Below are 20316 nucleotides of genomic sequence, written 5' to 3' on the forward strand. Positions count from 1 at the left end.
AGAGGGCCATAGTTGGGAAGAAGAGGCACAAAGCTTACCTGTGGAGGTGTGGAGGAGGAAAGACAGATATAGAAGAGAGAAAAGTGTTACATTATATATTGTGTTCTTGTACTGCGCTACTGAGGGGAATGATTTGGGAAGCGTTTATCCATCTAAATAAACGTTTGTGTTGCTGCACTTGTGTCTGTCGTGTCGGGTGTTTGGGGAGCTGTACGCCCCCTGGTGGTTCACAGCTGTCAGAAAGAGAAAGTTTCCCTTGAGAAACTAAAAGTTTATCCAGGATACTTGATTATTTGCAGGCGGATTAAACTATTTAAGTAACGTATGATCAATGAATAGTTGTTTGCTTTTTTCTTTTGTGGATGCTGAAATTGGTGCACGTTGAGTTATACTTGAAAACTGCATGCAGCCAGGGGTCGACATCTCCTCCCCAGGTATTTAATTTACATTAGCTGACACTTTTGTACTTAGATTTAAACCCTTGACCAATAGTCCACAATTTATCATGGAACAGTCCAGTTAGTAAAACAACAATTTTGCCTTTTTTTTAAAAAAGAAATATACCAATAACTCCTTGTGACTAAATGTTAGAAATGTCCACTTGTTTCCTCACCAGTCTGGATTTTAAGCTTATAGCCCCACAGTTCAAAACAGCAGCTATGTTTAAGAAACATTATAAAAGCCTGCAAAGTCAAAATCCAGCAAAAAGTGCATACGTTTGAATACAAAGAACACATAAAAACAACTAGCTTAATTCCTTCACTTTGAATGTTAAAGCAATTGCATTTTTGAAAATTTTTTTAAATTGGTTAATCTCCCTTTCAAGTTGCCAATATTTAAGGGAACTACATTTAAAAGTTAGTCTTTCTTTGTCTATGTATCTGCAGTCCTCTCAGCCCTTCACACCCATCCCAATACCACCCTGTAAATGAACTTTTAGTCTTTTTTTCTGAAAAGAGTCAACCTCCCTGAGGCATTAAACAATTATTTGTGCACGTCTTCCAGTAGGACAAGCAGTGCAGGACAAGCATGCCATACGAAAGCTCATGCCCACCAACACATAATAAATGTCTGACATTTCATCGCATACTGAAGCAGACTATAGGTATTCGTCATCATGTATCGGCCATCAACTGCTGTGCTGAATTAACTTGGATAACGAGATCCATGTTGGAGTTACAGATCCTTTACTTAAATCAATACTTAATTCCTTGAGATTCAATTTTTGTGTTATTGCTAAATCTTTATAGATGAAATACAAATATCACTTACACACATAATAACATTTTGTTGTGCTTTAAAAATGTGTATTAACTAGAGACATACAAGTGGCTTTGACCCAAGTAGTGCAGTTTAATAACACAAAAAGAATGTATGGTATATACTACATATTACAACATATTAATAGTTCATAAGGGACTTTGACTAATCACAATATACAAAGAACTGGGAATACACATTTCCTTTCTATAGAGCACATGATCGAGACAGATTAAATAATTTAATATTAACACGCTCATTACTGGATGCTGGGCACCACACCTCTATATGATGTCTGTTGACTATAAGAAAATTAACATGCTTTCCAGAACTGAAAATAATAGTTTCAGGGTAATCAGCATTGAAAATGATGAGTGAAATATTCAAACTTTATGGCAGGGTAGACAAATGTACTAAGGTATATAACTGTAGATAATGTTTTGGGGCTTTTGCATAATTTTTGTGTACACATATCTTTATATTCACGGCATTCGTAGTCTGTGTCACAATCTGATTGTATGGGTGGTTACCTACCAGGTAACGCTTGTGGTTGTCGTGTACTCTTTGCATTTATTTGACAGTAAACTATTTCAACATATCTTTATATATATAAAGCGATGGAAATTCTGGCACCCATGCCCAGGCAGAATGTCATCCAGCATCCACAAGAGGAAAGCAATATTTGATGAACAAAGGAAACGAGAAGCACAAAGAAAGAGGGATCTAAGGGCTAGCGTGTTTGTGGCTCCTAAAAGCCACAATGTGATCAAAACAGGCAGACTTGCCATTGTACTGTTTTACATTGTAGTTGTTCAATATTTCACAAATAAATGAAGAAAGCTAACTTTCCATAGTAAACGGGTGTTTACAGGTCACTTTCATCTTATCACGTAATTTGATTTCATATTTAATATGTAATAAGAAAATGCAACAGAGAGTGGTATTACAATTTTGCTGAAAGTGAAACTAAAGGATAAAGGAAAGAAAAGTTCTGGCAACTCTAATGAAAAATTAAACTGTCCAGGTTACTTTTAATAATACAATAATTTTGTGTGGTATGGAAAGTTTTAAAGTAAATTATAGAATACAAGCAGTGCATAATATCTGAAGGTTTTTTTATAAGAAATGAATTAACTGAATGACTAAGTGCTAGGAGTTTGAAGCCACTGCATAAAACAAACAACAAATAAAGTTATAAACTGAATAGGGAAATGTGAATTTCATTTCAAAATGCAGCAAGGGAGCTGAAATTTCAAGAATGCTGAAACCACCGTCTAATATAATTGTGAAACATATTATTAAATACATAATATCACAATGTTACCTGAAGGGGAAAAGAAACAAGACACACACCCACCTAGCTCACAATATGGAAGATAATCTGTTTTTGAATTCATTGTGCATTCATGGCATAACAGCTTTGCAGAAAATTACAAACAGAATGCTTCTCAAAGATGAAAATGGAAAATAAGCATCTCTCCCGCGGATTTCAAAAAGCAATACATCAAATTACTTTGGATGGCTTAGAGAATAAATAAAAAACTGTCACTAGATAAATGTGAACAAGGATTGCTGGAGGTGTATATTGCTTCTTTTCAAAACTTTTGTTTGAGAACTCACACATTTCACTGTAACTGACAAACTCTTCCAGATGTCAATTCATTGTAATGATACGTCAGGCATCTTCTGCAGTAATTGACAGTTCATCAATAAGTGTGTGGGTATTTGATCCGCCTAGAAGCCACTAACAGTTATTTATGATCTCTTTAACTTTTTTGAACACATTTAAATCCACAGCCAAGAGGACTCATGGCTGTCTCTTTTTGAAGTGTGAATAACATGGCTAAAAAAGTCAGCTCACTGACAGAGCTGAGAGTCAAAAGCTACATGGCCATACAACTGCATAAACACAAAAACAACACCATTTGTGTAATGTAAATACATCGGAAGCAAAAAATCTCACTATGATAACGATCCAAGGAACTGAATGTGTAAAAAAGTATGTCACATTATGTTAGCAGAAGTGCTGCTGTGGTTAAGCTACATTGTGAAGGAGATCAAATGCTGTGACTCAGCAACTTCCAAGTGTCTAAAAGGCTGTACAACAACTGGGATACACACTTGAAAACTGGATTGAGGATGCAGAAAATGAATTCCTAAAATTTTCAGAAAGAATGTCCAATATCAGAAGATGAAAGGTAACGGAGGAATGCTGAGCGCACATCTGTAGTTGAACCTGCCAGATGTTTTTGATTATTTTTGCAGAGTTAGTCCTGAATGAGAAAGTGGCAATGATAATACCATAATCTGTTGTCAAAACTGCCTGACTGCTCGGATATCTCAATGCTGATGCATAATATTTACCATTCAGTATGATTTTGGAAAAAAATGTGCTTGCCTTTCAATTTATGTACACCATAATACAAGACTAAAACTTACTTCTGTTTATCATGAGCTGTCTCCTCACCTTGAAGTTTTTTTTTTAATTATTTAATATGTTTGTTGTTTAAGAAGAAGTTGCCTTAAGATACTAACACAACATACAGTACGGACCATAAGACACATCTTGTTCATTTATTTCAAATCAAAATTGTAACCTCATTCAGCAGAGATGAAGGCACTTGTTTCACAGATTATGTACAGCATTAAAGAAACAGAAGACATGAGTTTTCCTATTTATGTATTAGGAATTCTGCGTGGAGTTTGCATGTTCTCCCCGTGTCTGCGTGGGTTTCCTCCGGGCACTCTGGTTTCCTCCCACAGTCCAAAAACATGCAGGTTAGGTGGATTGGCGATTCTGAATTGGCCTTAGTGTGTGCTTGGTGTGTGGGTGTGTTTGTGCGTGTCCTGCGGTGGGTTGGCACCCTGCCCAGGATTGTTTCCTGCCTTGTGCCCTGTGTTGGCTGGGTTTGGCTCCAGCAGGCCCCCGTGACCCTGTGTTCGGATTCAACGGGTTGGAAAATGGATGGATGGATGTATTAGGAATTATGGTTTTGCAAGATTTCATGATTATTATGGCTACAAAACTGACATTCTTAAATTTCAACATGGATTTATGTCACCTTTATCATTTTCCCAAACATCACTGGCTATCTCAGAAGCCAGCAAGAAGATACACAACTGTGTTAAAACCTGTGTGAATATGATGGCAAAATAAAACTGTCTTAAATGTCAAGTCGGTAAGAGATAAAAATGTAAGAGCCAAATGCTATACAACCCCATAGTTCAGAAGCTAGGGGTCTTAAATAGCTGTCTGTCCTAAAGGTCTAGGCTAAGGTACTACTCATACTGACACTCACAGTACAGTCTACATAAAACTACATGAGTATAATAGGTTGTACTTTCACAACACCACAACAACAGGAACTAAAATCGTGACGCTTTATGTTGGTATCTGTGATAAATATTGTCTTTTTTTCAATTATTTTACCAATACACAGATTCCATTCTCTTTCAAACTTAATAATGGAATTTTATAACAAAAATGCTCCCTTTACCAAAGGCTTGTAAATAAGAACGATATCAGTATTCTCTGTTCTCTAAAAAAAATGCAAAAATGTACCACCTTTTTTTAAAATAAGCAATTCAAACTTCATTTCTCTTTTCTAAGTGGAAAAACAAGAATTAACTCTTTGAGGGCTGAATATTTTTTCCAAAACATATAGTCTTCTGAAAAGCAATGGGTTCCCACAGAACTCAACAAAACACATATGTTGTTGTATGTTGAGGCTGCCAGTGTTCTAAGAATGTGCGGCAGGCTTGCTGCCAGACTGTCTTTGTGTGGCTGGGGCAGCAGCAGTGATCACTGTCGCAGTTTATTGCAATCTGGTTTCTACCTTTTATCATTGTTAAGTGGCAGTCCACCCAGGCGAACAGTGCCATAGGCATGTCAGCTACTTGAACCTGTTCAGCAATCTGCTGAAGCTGGAACATCACATATGTCTTTGATCACCTTTATCAAAATCAGAGTCCGACAAGTCATAGTCCAGTCCAGTTCAGAGAGAATAGGCAAAACATCGTCCCCAGAATATTCTGCTTTACGCATCTGCTTTGATCTCTTGCTAGATGTCAGGGCCATTTTTGCCATTGTTTGTGCCTTGCTACTCATGGGAGTACAGGAAATCTCAGTCAAAACCAACAAAACTAATTTTCCTTCTAGCAACGAGACTCCAAGTAAAAACATAATGGTTGGTTTTGTCACAGTCTACAGTTGATTACCATTGTCAACTCCTCCTTTTGACAAAAGTTGACATCAGCCCTGAAAGAGTTAAATAAGCAATACTGCTGATAAAGTAACTTGGATCCACAATTCTTAACTAAACTAAACAGGTTAATAAGGTCTTGTTATAGTCACACCAATCGTGTACTTCACTCTCAGCTTCCAGATCTTCACATTAGTCACTGATACCATTGCTTAACTTCCAAGCACTTAGAATAATGACTATTGTTGGCTGTTTACCGTTCAATCTAAATAATGCAAGCATCAGAAAGAATTACACCTAATTTGCAAAAACGCAAATTTCGTGAAGAATTTAAGGTTTGTCTTGGAGCAACATTTCATTCTTCAGAGGCAATGAAAACAATTTTGTTCAGTAAAAATTCTTTCATCATTCCTAAATAAAAGAAAATGATGACAAAACATTGGGCATGATCTGTAAAAAAGTTCTCAAAGGTAGTTCATGTATTGTACATCATATTATATACTGTGGAAGATGACCCGGACACAGACAAGCGGACACGTTGAAGTCACCCAACACACGTTTATTGTACATCCTACTATTTACAAATGTGACACACAGCCATAAAGTCCCGGCCAACAACAATGCCTCACTTTCTTCAGGCTGCCTCCTTGTCTCTCCTCCCAGACCTTGTCCTTCCTTCACTCCCGACTCCAGGCCCCGAATGGAGGGAGGTGGCCCCTTTTATAATCACCCGGATGTGCTCCAGGTGCCTCCCAACAATCTTCCGCCGGCACTCCCCAGTGCAGCGGAAGTGCCGGCTGTGCACCGGAAACACTCCGGGTGTCCCCGATCCTCTTCCCCCCAGCACTTCCGGGTGTGGCGGAAGTGCTGAGGTCCAGGGCTGCAAAGGCACTGGAGCGCCCCTGGCGGTGACCACGGGCCCCTACAGGGTTGAGCTTCCAAGCTCTGCACCTGTGGTCCCCATAGCCACCAGAGTGGTCGCCCCCACGTGGTCTGGGGGAGGCGTAAGCCCTTCTCCAGTCCACCGGGGTGTGCCGGCCAGGTCGCCCCCCCCCAGCCACCTGTGACACTACCTTCATCCAGGATAGTAAATCTGGATGTGACTTGAGCAGAGTTTTATTTGTAATCCATTAAGCATCTGAAAATCCAGTCACATTTATAAGAATTACAGCTTTTAGTATACTCATTCTACAGCTCACCTGTGTAACAACTGTATTTGTTTTTCTGAGCTCATACCTGCATTTCTTACATGCTTCCACGCCGCTGACAGGAAACATGTTACTGCATGCAATACATTTCAAATGTCACTGGTAATGTAAGGTTTCTTATTACAAAATATAAGGATAGCTTTTAAAGGTACAGAGTTGTTCACAATTTTTTAAGCATCTGGTGACTATGCTTGCATACTCATCCAAATCTGATAAACAATCTCTAATCATTTCCCACTTTATAGAGTCAATAAAATTATACAGGTTTTCCTCTTGCTCTTTAGTCTAACACTGAACCACTTTCATTATTGTTTTTTTTTGCACTTCAATCTCTTCCTTTAAGGTGGAATCAGGAATATTGAGAAGTAGTTTATCCAAGGCAACAGCAGGGTGATGGGTGAAAAACGTCTGTGTGACATGTTGATGAATTTTAGGGTGGATATTCTTAAAATGTGTTTTGCTGAAGTCCCCAGCAACAATAAATAACCCCTCACGATGTAAACATTCATATTTCATAATGATACTGTAGGGTTCACACAGCACCACCTCTTTTTTTATTTGATGATTCAGTTAGGTGTACATGGTAGGCGAAAAAGCTATCTAGTTGTCTCTGACATCTCTTCATGAAGCCAGTCCTCTTCTAAAGTTGACTAGTTTGTTGTCTAGCAATTGAAAGCTGGGTAGAAAATTGCTGGGTAAAGAATGTTGTCACAGTGTTTTGTCTTCACCTGGATGATTCCTCTTTGTTTCCTTTTTCTACATCTGCTTATCTGGTTCTTCCCAGCTAAGTCATCCCCGTTATGTTGGATATAGATAAGTTATGATAGCAACTTCACATTTAAATATGGTAAATGTTGAAACTTACATTCTTGCTTTAATGTTTAAAAGTGTTTATTGGTCATAGGCAATAACCATGGAGCACCCTAATAGTGAAAACAACAAGGACTTAATCTATTTGATTTATTTCAAGGAACATTTACTTAGGCCTAGTATGTCAACCATAATGCTGATTTTAATAAATTTTAAAGTATTGATACTTGTGAAAAAGTTCTTCAAACTGTATGACAATCTCATTTTGTTTACGTATGATTTTTCTTCTACTTGTACAAAATATGATTTCTAATAAAGAATTCCAATTATTTTTGGTGATAGCTTTACGAAAGTCTAATGTACAAAAATTTTTTTAAAGAACAGTAAATCCACCACTACATACTCTTTTGATTACACATTTTGCCAGCTAGCCACTTCTAAAACAGAATGCTATTTAAAATTCTGAAACACTTTCCATATATTCACTTGCAGCAATGAAATCAAGTATAAGAATATATCAATACAGTCAACATTATTTATTTTGCTGCTAAAATCTTACTGATACCAAAAGGTTGTTATGTAAGAAATCTGAATACTCAGAGATAAAACACAAAGTCAAAGACAAGTGGTGAAATTTCATATTAAGTCATTTTCTATTAAGTCACTGAACTGCAAGATTTAGATAAGCTAAGCAGACACCAGGTTATACAGCATGGTAGACCTGATTTATTTTACATTATAGAACCCAGAGGACATGCAAGACTTGTCTTGTTAAAACATGATTGTTATTTTAACAAGATGTTCTTACCTGTGGATGCAGTTTTTTAACTCAAGATATGCCATTCCTGCAGCAGCATCTAAAGCAAATTTAACCAGCTGTTTTGTTTTCAGGTCTTCTTTTTTCTTCCTTAAAAAGGAAAGGAAATCACCACCTATTGAAATAGTAAACACATAAGTTAAATAACAAAAGTAATGATCTCTTGAAAAGTTAAGGAACATTAAGTATTAAAACAAATAATTGAAATTTCTATTTTGCAAATATGTACATTTGCCTAGTACTTGTTATTTTTTGTTTAATTACAAATATCAAAAAGTACGTCCTGCGGTGGGTTGGCACCCTGCCCAGGATTGGTTCCTGCCTTGTGCCCTGTGTTGGCTGGGATTGGCTCCAGCAGACCCCCGTGACCCTGTGTTCGGATTCAGTGGGTTGGAAAATGGATGGATATCACAAGTACAGTACACAAGAAAGGGAACAAACACAGCAACTACTGAACTTGTAATGCTATCACACAACAGTCCAAGTTAGTTTGTTCGGTTTTTAACATAAAATGAATCAGATACATTTTGGAACCAAATCCAAATCCACAATTTATACTGGTCACTTTTATAAAGCATAAAATGAACTTGCAAGGCATTAGTACTCCAATTTTGCAATAAAAATACAATAATTTATTTTTTACAAGTGAAATGAATAAGCAAAATTGGTTGTGATCCTCTGTGCCCCTCAGCTTGGATTAAGTAGGCTTAGAAAATAGATGAAAGGATAGATCAATAAACAAACTTATAAATTAGATCCTCTATACCCAAATTACCAACTTGGAACCAGAATGGGTTTTCAACCCTCAAAAGCAGCTCTTTCTAAATTATCAAAATGCACTCATTTTAGACTTTCTTAACTGTGAAGCAAGGGTATCTGACATTAGAAAACATCAGAACATTATAAAAACATTTGAATAGAAACAGTCCATTCAGCCCAAAAAAGCTTGCCAATCCTATCCACCTAATTCTTCTGAAACAACATCAAGTCGAGTTATGAGTCCTGCTGTTTGCCACACTACTTAGTAACTTATTCAATTTGTCTGCTTCTCGGTGAGAAAAACTTCCTAACATTTTCATGAAATTTACCCGTAAGAAGCTGCCAACTATGTTTCCGTGTTTTGCTGCACTAATTTGAAGTGACAGCCCTTGATCCACTGTGCTCATTCCTTTTGTAATTTTAAACACTTCAATCATGACACCTCTTAATCTCTGTTGCTTAAACTAAAAAGGTTTAACTCCTTTAGTCTTTCTTTATAACTCATATCCTGGAGTCCTGCAATCAGTCTAGCTGTGCTTCCCTGGACTTCGTCTTGAACTGCTATGTTTTTTTATAGCCCACACTCACCAGTGCATTACAAAGCTTGAGCATAACCTCCTTTGCCTTGTACTCCACATATTGTGCTATATAACCTAACATTCTGCTAGCCCTCTTAATAGCTTCTGAACACTGTCTGGAGGTTGATAATGATGAGTCCACTATGACTCCCAGGTCCTTCTATTAAGGAGTATTTTCAAGTTTCTAATATCCCATTGTGTATTTGAATGAATAGATAGATAGATAGATAGATAGATAGATAGATAGATAGATAGATAGATAGATAGATAGATAGATAGATAGATAGATAGATAGATAGATAGATAGATAGATAGATAGATAGATAGATAGATAGATAGATAGATAGATAGATAGATAGATAGATAGATAGATAGATAGATACCCAATCCTATTAAAAAGATGCTCTCTTTTATTTTGTTCTGACATTTAATAGGCTATGAAGTCCTGATGAATGAAAAGTGCAGAAGTGGATCCTGTTCAGGTCATAAAACTCACTTCCAAACAAAGTAGTTACCAGACACTTTTAAATCGAAGTTTAAAGGAATCCTCCACCCAAATGTGATATCCTGAATATCTGCCTCTCCCTCACATTCATTGCTCAAGAGCCCCATCTTCAATTCAAAACTGCAATATTATGAGAATGTTTTCTGTTTATGACGTGCACTGGTTATTCTATTTATTGTATTTATTTTTCAAGTATTTTGCCTATTTTGTGGATATGATGGTATATATATATATATATATATATGATGATATGATATAATGGACATGGATAACTGACTTGAGGATTACGTGACACGAGTAATGCAAGATTTTTCTTTACATAGTAATTTTTTGCACTTTCAGCTGTTGTCACATACTTGCGCATCGAAGCAGTCTAAGGGCTTAACCAGGAGTAAGATGCAGAGCCAGGGATTGATGAATGGTACTAATGCCTTTTCTCCCTCTTCCACAGACCACCTGAAGAAAAACCCAGCTAAGACTCCACCCACTTCCGCTGCTGCCTCAATCCCTCCTGCAGACCTCATTTCCACCCGAGATCCCATCCCTTCCTGTCCTTCACCTATACAAACCTAAGCCTTCACACTATTAGTCAGTCCATGTTTGACTCAGTCCTTTGTGGTTACTCAGTTTGAAGTTTGATATTAGGTTGCTACTACATTATACGGGGTGGACTCCCCAAATCTTTATGTTTCTCTATTTGCTTTCTTCACACTGTTAACATTAGAATTACCAGAGTCTACGAAAAAACTCGTAGATCCGGCCCACCTTAAATCGCTTCTTAAATCCGTTCACACCAGCCTCTTTTGTCCTCTAAATGTGCTGATAAAAGACAAGCTGCCAGCAGCCGGCTATTCCATCCCCCCTCCGACTTAGAACGTGAACACACTTTTCCCAGCTCATGCCTTGATTGATTGTCTGGGAGTGAAGTGGAGTTTTAGAGTGGAAATAATAGATCGTTATTTGGAACACATGCATTTCATGTGTGTACCGTTTCTACAGTAATCTGTGTAAACACATTGTTAAAACAGAAACTTTTTCATATTTTAGTAATAAATGTTACAAAATGTAGGCATAAACTATAGAATGTGTAAAGCCCAAGTTCCAAAGATCAAATAAACACTTTCACAAAAGCTTCACGCACCATACAACAGTTTCCGTGGCGTAAGATTTGCCTCTCAGAGCGAGTAGCTTTGCTCTGCCTCACAGACACGAGTTCAAATCCCCGCTGGGGATAAAGTGTTACTTCTTTTTTTCTTTTTAACCTCAAACGGACATAAAATTTGTAAATTGGTATGCACTGTCAGTTAATGAGATCGTTATATTTTCATGTGGGATGCTCCTTTTAAAATATTTTTTTAACAATTGAGACTGCAATTAACATGAACAACTGTCCTTATAACTTATTTTTTCAAGATCCATAACACACAGACAGATAGAGCACTGCGTAATACAGAGACAGACAGGCAGAGATATACAAATAAACAGGGAAGGCACATGTACTGAAAGAAAAAAAAGATCAACATGTGCGTTGTTCCTGCTGCACTGAATAAGCTCATGCGCTCTAACATCACCCCTCCCCCTATCTGACTCTCTAAGCAACAGCAATGAATTTATAAGGTAAACAGAATTTAGAAATTTATTCTATAGAATTTAGATTTTTCTGTGTCAAATACAATTTTCTCCAGGAACAAATTCACACTTTACACATTAAAAAGCTTATCTATTTTAAAAATGATCAACCATCTCTTGACAATATATCATCTTACCTGGTACGAGTTCCATAACAATATAAATGGGCTGTCTTTGTGTGCAGACTCCTATTAATTTAACAATATTTGGGTGATCATATTGTTTAAGTATCCTGTTGAAAGAAGAAGAAATACCAAATGGATTAGTAATACAGTATTTGGAAAATGTCTACAATTTTTACCATTATGCACAACAGAATCCTACATTTCTTCAAACAAGCTCTTCAATCCATAAAAACAGTAAATACCTTTGAAAATATGCAGTGGCTAACAATAGAAGGCAATTTGAGTTACATGATTGTGTGTATCTAACATAAACATGTTTTCTCAAGAAGAATTAAACCACAATGCCTCATTTGTGTTTCTGGCCCAGTGGGGGGCTAGACTGTGTTTCTAGAGACCTTACTGCTGGCTATGCATATTAATGACATTTTTTAAGACAGAGATAATTATAGTATTACTCAACTGGGAAGGCTACTTAGCTTGGAGATACAAACAGGTTGGCAGAAACAGTTCAGTAAGTAAAGGTTATGGACGTTCAGTTCAGTCTGGCAAAAGTTTGACAAGGCCAGATAATGCCGTGTGTGCATAGACAGGGGAGAACAAGCCCCACTGGGACAAGCTGTGCAATGAAACTGCTTACTCATAGACTACTGCAGTGAGAAAGAGGGAGGCCATGGACAGAGTTGGGTAGTTAATTCAATGAAAGTAATTTATTACTAATTATTTCTCTCAAACTGTAATGGGATTCCTTTACTCATTACTTCCTGGAAAAAGTAATCACACTACTAATTACCTTAAAGTTACTCTCTAAACCCATGGAAATAGGTTCTGATTGCAAAGTACAAGGATAGCCCCAAAATGTTTTCAGATTTTAATAACTAGGAAATAACCAAAGCATTATGAACATGAATGTCAGCAGTTAAAAAAATAAACAATATGATTTACATTAGCCCTGGGCTATATGAATCAGAAAGTACAGATCTTCAGCTTACAAAATTATTTCTTGAAGGGCATTTCATTTCAGATTAAGTGTCAAAGGAAATTTTTAATGGCAAACTCCTAAATAATCTAAGAGGCAAGTTAACAAAACTAAACACTTCTAGCAGCACCATATGCCAAAATGTGTTTCAGCTTTTTCATTACATCCCTTAAGACAGACAGATAGATAGATGCAAAGAAAGTACTTGATTTGTTCCAAGGAGGAAATTTAGCTTTTTACTAAAGCTCATGAGATATTATAAATAAAAAAAGGAAATATCATAACAAACAACAACAAATGCTTCAAATACTATGCTTCTCGGTGCCATGTCATGCGTCAGGCTTTACAGAAACTCTGGGTTGTTTTTTTTTTTAATGTTATTAAAAATGTTTTATTGTTATTCATTATTTATGTTAAGATATGGCCTCTGGTTCATTACTGTTAATTTGTAAATGGATTTTTTTCTTAAATTAATTTGAAGTGATTCTGCTGTCATCACAGACCCATGCACCGGCTCATCTCAATTGCCTTTTTGACAAGCTGAAAATTTGAGAGATGTCACAGGGTGAGTGTAAAGAACCTGATGGCTACCTATCTAACATCTGAGAATGTAAGAGGCTCTGAGGAACGTAAAGTGGGATATATTAAATATTCCCATATTCACCTGGTAGCGCTGTGAATGCTGCTTAAGCAGCCCTGTTGCACCCTAAAAGAGGACTAGCTCGTCCACAGATGGAAATGGTAAAGATTCTGAGCGAGGATAAAAGTCAGGTGGAAGGGATTCAGACCTGTCCTAACTCCAAATAATGAGAAATGTTTGATTCCTTTTTTATGTAAGTTGTATAAACGGTCACATCCCATGGCAAGTCACAGTGTGTTCAGGTACTGTGACATTTTGAGTACTGAGGAGAACTGGGGACTGGAGATTTATGTGAATTAGCAATGGCAAAAAAAGTGCATTACAATTAAAATTAAATGCATGATCCAGATACTGAAATGCGGACTTAACTGCTCACAAAGACATCCTGACTGACACAGAAATGTGTTTCATCAGGAGTTTTCCCAATTGTACTGGCATGCTCATAGAACAGGCTTACAATTCTTTCCTGACCATATGTTTTATGATAATGTCTTACAAGAAGAGTGCAACACAATTTCAGCAATCTTCAACAGTAAGTGCATCACTTCTGATGATGGTTGTTATAAGCTTACCTGCTGTCCTGTTTTGTTTTTCTTGGGACTTTAGAAATCAGAGAATGACAGCATTTATGTGCTTGACTTTACTATTTAACTACAAGGAAATATAATTTTATTAACAGTATGTTTGGAGTTTGCTGCATTACCACTTTGTTTTGTCCCTTGGTAATCTTTTGACATGTAATAGCTGAGCTGTTGAAATACGCTGCACTGTGCCACATCACTCATATGATGCTTTATAATCCTGTGCTGCATTCAGTGCAGCATCTGCGATTACAGATGGATTGTTACCTTGAAAAATGGTGCGACATCTGCAAACTCTTAGTGATTATAGCACCTTTTGTGTATGGGCTCTTGGCTATCCTTCCTCTGACTTTTTTTATTATCGTTTAGTGTCTAAGTCTTGGTAACAGTGTGTATCCTGGTTTTTAACTTCTGGCAATTCTTATTTCAACTTGGTTTAGGGTTAAGTGCTTTGGTTTTGCCAACTGTCTCTCTGATTTCTGGCATTAATCTTACAAATGTTTCTTTGATATACACCATGTCCTGGTCCAGTCTACCTCATATTAGCATGATCCCAAATTCACTCTTACCTGCAGTAATTCAGGAGAATCTGTTGGAACTAAAAATGCAAGTGGGCAATACCCATGCTGCGGTTCAGCAGACTATCCTGGATAAAAAGACCTAGCATAAAAAATGGCTAGAGTAACCTCTCAGAGGGAAAGTGCTCTCTACTGTGAAACAAACTATAAGAATTCTTGTCTGGGCAATGCACCTTGTAGGCACAACAAATATTAGGCACAGGTTTACATGGAGTCTATCTGGATATGACACCAATTCCATCATGTGCGCTCACTCTACATTTTTATTAGTGGCAGGTTATGGGGACTATACAATCACCAGCTATTTACATAGAACACACACTACAATTTAAATGCCCATCTCAATTTTGGACATTTTCTTGAGCAATTATACAATGTTCCACTGCTGAAGTGTAGCTAATTCGTGGTAAACTACATCAAGGCTATACGGATAGGACCCAAATAATAAGGTTGCCAGTAAATTTGTTCAATTTAACTCCTAGTCACATGTAGCTCTGCCCAATCGTGTGTCTATAACACCGCATTAATTAAATCAAGTAATTTTAGCTCCAAGGATTTGATTTTTTTTTCCAGACCTTATGCATGTAGAGTCTGCCCATTTTCTTCTCCATCCTAACCCTTCTAAACTGGCACAATACAAGAGACTTTGGGAAAATGTGCATGCTGGCATGACAAGCTCTGTGACATGTTAGTAGACAGATGAACGGCTGGAGTGCTTGTTTTCTGGTTGTGTAATGGCATCTTGAGCATCAAACTATATGCAAAACATAAATAAATAAAGCAAATTTTATACGTTGAAAGTGAACCAAAAAAAAAGGCAGAATTCTGATTAATCTGGCTAAATGGTAAGTTTAAAACATGACAAAGAATGATTTGATTTGTGAATGGAAATAGTACCTCCCCGATGTTCAGTAATGCTAAGAAGGCCAAATATATAAACAATGTTGTGTTGACTATATACATATAGATCACACAACTAGGAACTTACAAAAATTGAAGGAAAACACAAAGTAACGGACAATACAAATAACTTGCTGCCTCTCTTGCATCATTAGGGATGCTGTGACACCCCCACTAGTGACATATGACCTCTCAGCCAAACAATATTTTTGCTGTGTCCGGTCATTCTGCTATGGGTCATCTGGCCACTACCATCTCAGAAGAACTCTGCATGTTTATTTCATGTTAATTCCTTCCTTCTGTCTGTCTCTCTTTCCTATACAGGGGGTCCTCGGGTTATGACACAGTTCCGTTCCTACAACAGTGATGTAACCCAAATTTTGGTGTAAGTCGAAACACACCCTAGCCTAAGTCACTTACCTATCCTAACACATCTGCAAAATCATAATCTTGAAAATAAAAACACAACTAAGCCACAGAAAAAGGAAAAGGACATAAATATACTATACTGTACACTGTAGTAACAGAAAAAATGAGTGTACAAAAATCCTTACCTTTATTCCTTCTCACATCTCAATAATTTTAAGTTTTTATGGGAGTGAGTGTTGTAAACTCGAAACGTCGTATGTCGAGACGTTGTAACCCGAGGACCCCCTGTACTGTATATGTGCTCGGCATATTGCTACCCGCCCTGACACATGTCAATATGGTTTTCTATTTCTTTCAGATGGCTGGTCTGTTCACCCCTTCATAAATTCAAACATCAAAAACAACATTAGTGTCAAAATGGTAAGGCCCTCAGGGCTACAACCTTTTACTTAAGTTTTTTTTTTTATCTCTTTATATGTATGCTATGAAAATATTCTTACACATCATACATTTTCTATGATTTCTCCTTTGTTGTTTAAAATAAATCTTGACTCATTCACATAAAAAATGAGAATTTCTTATTTTCTACTTTCTACATGCTCTCGGAAGTTAGGAAATTATCTAGTGTTATGCTGACACCTTAAGTCATGCATTTTTAGCAAAGCCATCTCACACTGCATAGCTGAAATGGCAAAATCCATACAAAAACAGTCAGGTGGTTGTACATTCCTTGCTGCTCCCATCATTTAGCTTAAATTTAGAGTGCTACTGACACACTGAATGGAGCCAACAAATTCGTCTGATTTTGTTATCAGGACTGGCTTTGAATGGAACATTTCTGGTTGTTTACTGCTCACAATCAGAAGATGCAGCTAGTGGCATTCTTAAAATATTATTAACCTGTCTTAAGTTCTACAATACTGTGCAGGTTCTAATTTGAAATGAAGCAGTTGAAATGAACTGCCTTGGCACTAATTATTTTATATAGCTCCTGCTTAAATTTACTGTATCTGCTCTGATATCAAAGAAACTTTTTTTAAATGAAAGGTAAAGAATAAAACAAACAGGGCATACATTTGTTGAGTGGTGAAAGTCCACCTTTCCATTAATTTCTAAAGTATAGAAGACTCAAAAAAAAAGATGTTACACAGATGCAAAACACGGCACCTACACTATAAAAACTGCAAATAAATGGAAAACCGGAAAAACAAAATGACGTTGTGATAAAACAAATAAATTATGAACATAGTAACGATACAAAGAACACATAACAGACTTTAAATTGAGATTTTTTGTGTATTAAACACCACAGTCCAAATGTAATTGGCTAGGAGTTCCACTAAGAGCCATACACAAAATATATAAACTTCAAAGTTTACCTGGTGTCCACCTTAAAATCAAATCTTAAATTTCATGGATGCCCTGGGCATGATTTAATAAAACAAGTACTCACCAATAGGCCCCCTCTTTTAATTCTTTAAACATCAGAGGCTTTTATTGGTTTTGAGCTTTATTAACAATAGATTGATTATGTGACTAGTAAACTTGGCAGCCTGGATTGAGCACAGGACCTGAAAACCAATCCTAGACTATGCCAAAGTTATTAAGCTCAAGTATACATCACCTCTCGCAATACATGTGCGCTAATGTATACAATTCTGCTAACTTTTTTGAATAAATCTTAAGACTTAACAATAAAAAATGGAAAAAAGAAAACAGAACATAAGGAAAAGTAATATTTGATTTACTGAAAGTAAGTAATTGGAACAAAACTATAAAGATGAAAATAACTGGATTACCTTGCTTCAGATAAGAATTTTATTTTTAATTCTTGTGGCAAATCTTCTTTACATGTTTTTACAGCAACTGGAGTTTTATCTTTCAGTGTTCCTTTAAACACTTCACCAAAATTACCCTGAAAAAAAATGATAAGAAACAGAAGACCTGAGACTAGAATTTCATTCTGCACAATTAACCGATAGAGAAATTGACATTTAACGGTTTTATGAATAGTTCTTTGATGCTGCTAAGAAAACAACTAGATTAATATGAAACTATTTTTCTCATAATTAAAATAAAATTAAGCAGTTTGTGAACAGTTTAATTTGCACAAAAAACACTGCTGTGAAAAATAAAAATCCACTTGACTGAAATGAGAATTCATTCGAAGGTTTTAATAGAAAAACTCTCTTGGAAAACAGGGGACAATCAAATGAGATAAAACACCAGCTCAGCACTGTTTTACTGACACATATATAATTGCATTTTGTATGTTGCTTTTATGTGAAAAAAATACAAACTATGCAAAAATGCTTCAGCGCAAAAGAAACATGATCTAATTTTAAAAACCATTCAAAAGCAGTGAACAGTCATTTATTTAGGTGTCAGACGTGCACTGATACTTTCTGCTCTTTCACACTGAGACATTTTTTTTTTTTTTTTTACTTTTTCTCAAGAGGCTCGTCATAGCCAGTCAATTCAAAAAAGAAATTAAAGGCTTATTTTTCTAGTATGCAAAAGAAAATAAAAGAATAAAACATTGCAAAATGCTCCCAATAAATAAGTTAGAAAAATATCAGGATTATTTTGCTTGCTGCTGTCTGTAAAAAGTATAGGAGCCAATAGTGTTGTTTCATCGTGTTTATTATAAAGCATTGTGAGAGCATAAAATGACAGGCTACAACATAAATAATAATTTAGGTTATCTGCATTCAACATCCTATCACTGACAAAGTGTTTCAGTTTAGACATTTTGATTTGCTATAAAAGTTTCGGCAGCAGAAGGAACACAGTAATGCTTAATTTAAACAAACCATTAAAAACTGTTCTTTGATTTGGAATGGAGTGCAGATTTTGAATATTTATTGAAAGGCTATTTTGTAGTTTTTTAGACTGACCTATATTCTTTGCTTAAAACTTGTATGTACACTACTTCATTGTTCATAAAACAAACCCAATAATAAGAACAATAATAATAGTAACCCTCCAAAATTATACTAAAAAAATCAGCAAAGCAAACTTGACTGTTACACCAAGTTTTGCTAAAGACTGATTTAATTCAAAGTCAAAAATAAATGTCTACCAAATTGGCATACATTAAAACTTGATTTAGAACTTAGCAAATATTATCCCCAATTGTTCACTGCCATTTCTGAATTAACTGATGACACTCCTCATGTCCACTCCTGACGAGCTTTGAAGATCTTTATTCAGATTTAGTTGGATGATGATATTGTGTTTTCCACATACACGAGTGTGGAAAGGGAACACAGGAATGAAGGTGAAAGTTTAAAGATAATTATTCAATTTTGATTGTATTGAATATTGTAATTATATTAAGCTAAACGTAGTCAGTTTATTTCAGGGATCAAAGCTACATTTACTGTATATACAGTATATAGTATATGATTTTTTAGGCCACTTTAGTAAGATCATGATTTTGCTTTCACTGTCACCATAGGCTACCTGTTAGGCTGATGGTTCAGGTACACATCTGTCTTTATAAATAGCCTGTAGCAGCATATAGACATAAATGTATGTGCTATCGACTTACCAACGTCATTTTGCCAGATCTCTGGGATTTCAGAGCATTTACCCCCAACTTTATGACTAAGGGGTAAACTGACCAAATATTCCCAATAGATGGTGCCTATGTTTATTATACTGTAAATATTATCCATTTTTGCTACAATTTCTAAATCTGTGCTTTCAATTACAGGGCTGGAGGGAGCTGAAGCCTATTTAAAAAGTATTCCGTGCAAAGCAGGAACCAACGCTTAGTAGGTCAGTCCATTGCAAAGTACTCTCATGTGCCTGCGTTCAGTCACTCATATTTGGCTAAACAGAGTCACCAGGTATTGAAGGAAGATGGAATATAAAGATAAAACACATGCAGTCATTGGAAGAGTAAGGAAATTCTGCACAGACAGTGACCGGGCTGAAGATCTAACCCAGGCTTCTAGACCTGCACTGAAAAATAGGACCTTGAGCCAAAAACCAGAGGAAAAAGAAACAAGGCGTAAATATAAACTTAATTGTAGTTGGAAAATTTTAAACAGAAAAACATTTGCTTGGTGTTAAGATATGCTTACAATTTACTTTCTATTCTAGTATGGTGTTTTGGTAAACTTTTTTAGGTTCATTTTACGTTTTTGAATTTTTGAAGTTTTTTTTTTTTTGAATTAGTTGAAACACTTTTGCATCCTTTTCAATACCATCTTTGTTTGCTTAGAAGCCGCCTTTATTTAGGAAATGACATCAGCAGCAAAATGGAATAAAGGTAGCACTTAACCATCATTTGAGTTTATGGGGAAAAGAGCAAAAAGTACACTGTTTATTTCATTTCCTGCCTGAGAATGTTTGCTAGTCTCTTGACTCGC

The 20316-nt window shown here is 36.2% G+C and overlaps 1 protein-coding gene across 1 annotated transcript in view; it reads right to left on the bottom strand.

The window, feature by feature from the left end:
- fer (fer (fps/fes related) tyrosine kinase) overlaps positions 1-20316 on the bottom strand; it is a 396648-nt gene that overhangs the window by 119602 nt on the left and 256730 nt on the right. The window contains exons 14-16 of the mRNA XM_028804820.2: positions 17737-17852; positions 11906-12000; positions 8289-8412 (exon numbers count right to left, since the gene is read on the bottom strand). Coding sequence (XP_028660653.1) covers positions 8289-8412; positions 11906-12000; positions 17737-17852 — 335 coding nt within the window. The remainder of the gene's footprint in view (positions 1-8288; positions 8413-11905; positions 12001-17736; positions 17853-20316) is intronic.

Source organism: Erpetoichthys calabaricus, chromosome 7 (genome assembly GCF_900747795.2).
Source record: "Erpetoichthys calabaricus chromosome 7, fErpCal1.3, whole genome shotgun sequence".
Taxonomy (NCBI): domain Eukaryota; kingdom Metazoa; phylum Chordata; class Cladistia; order Polypteriformes; family Polypteridae; genus Erpetoichthys; species Erpetoichthys calabaricus.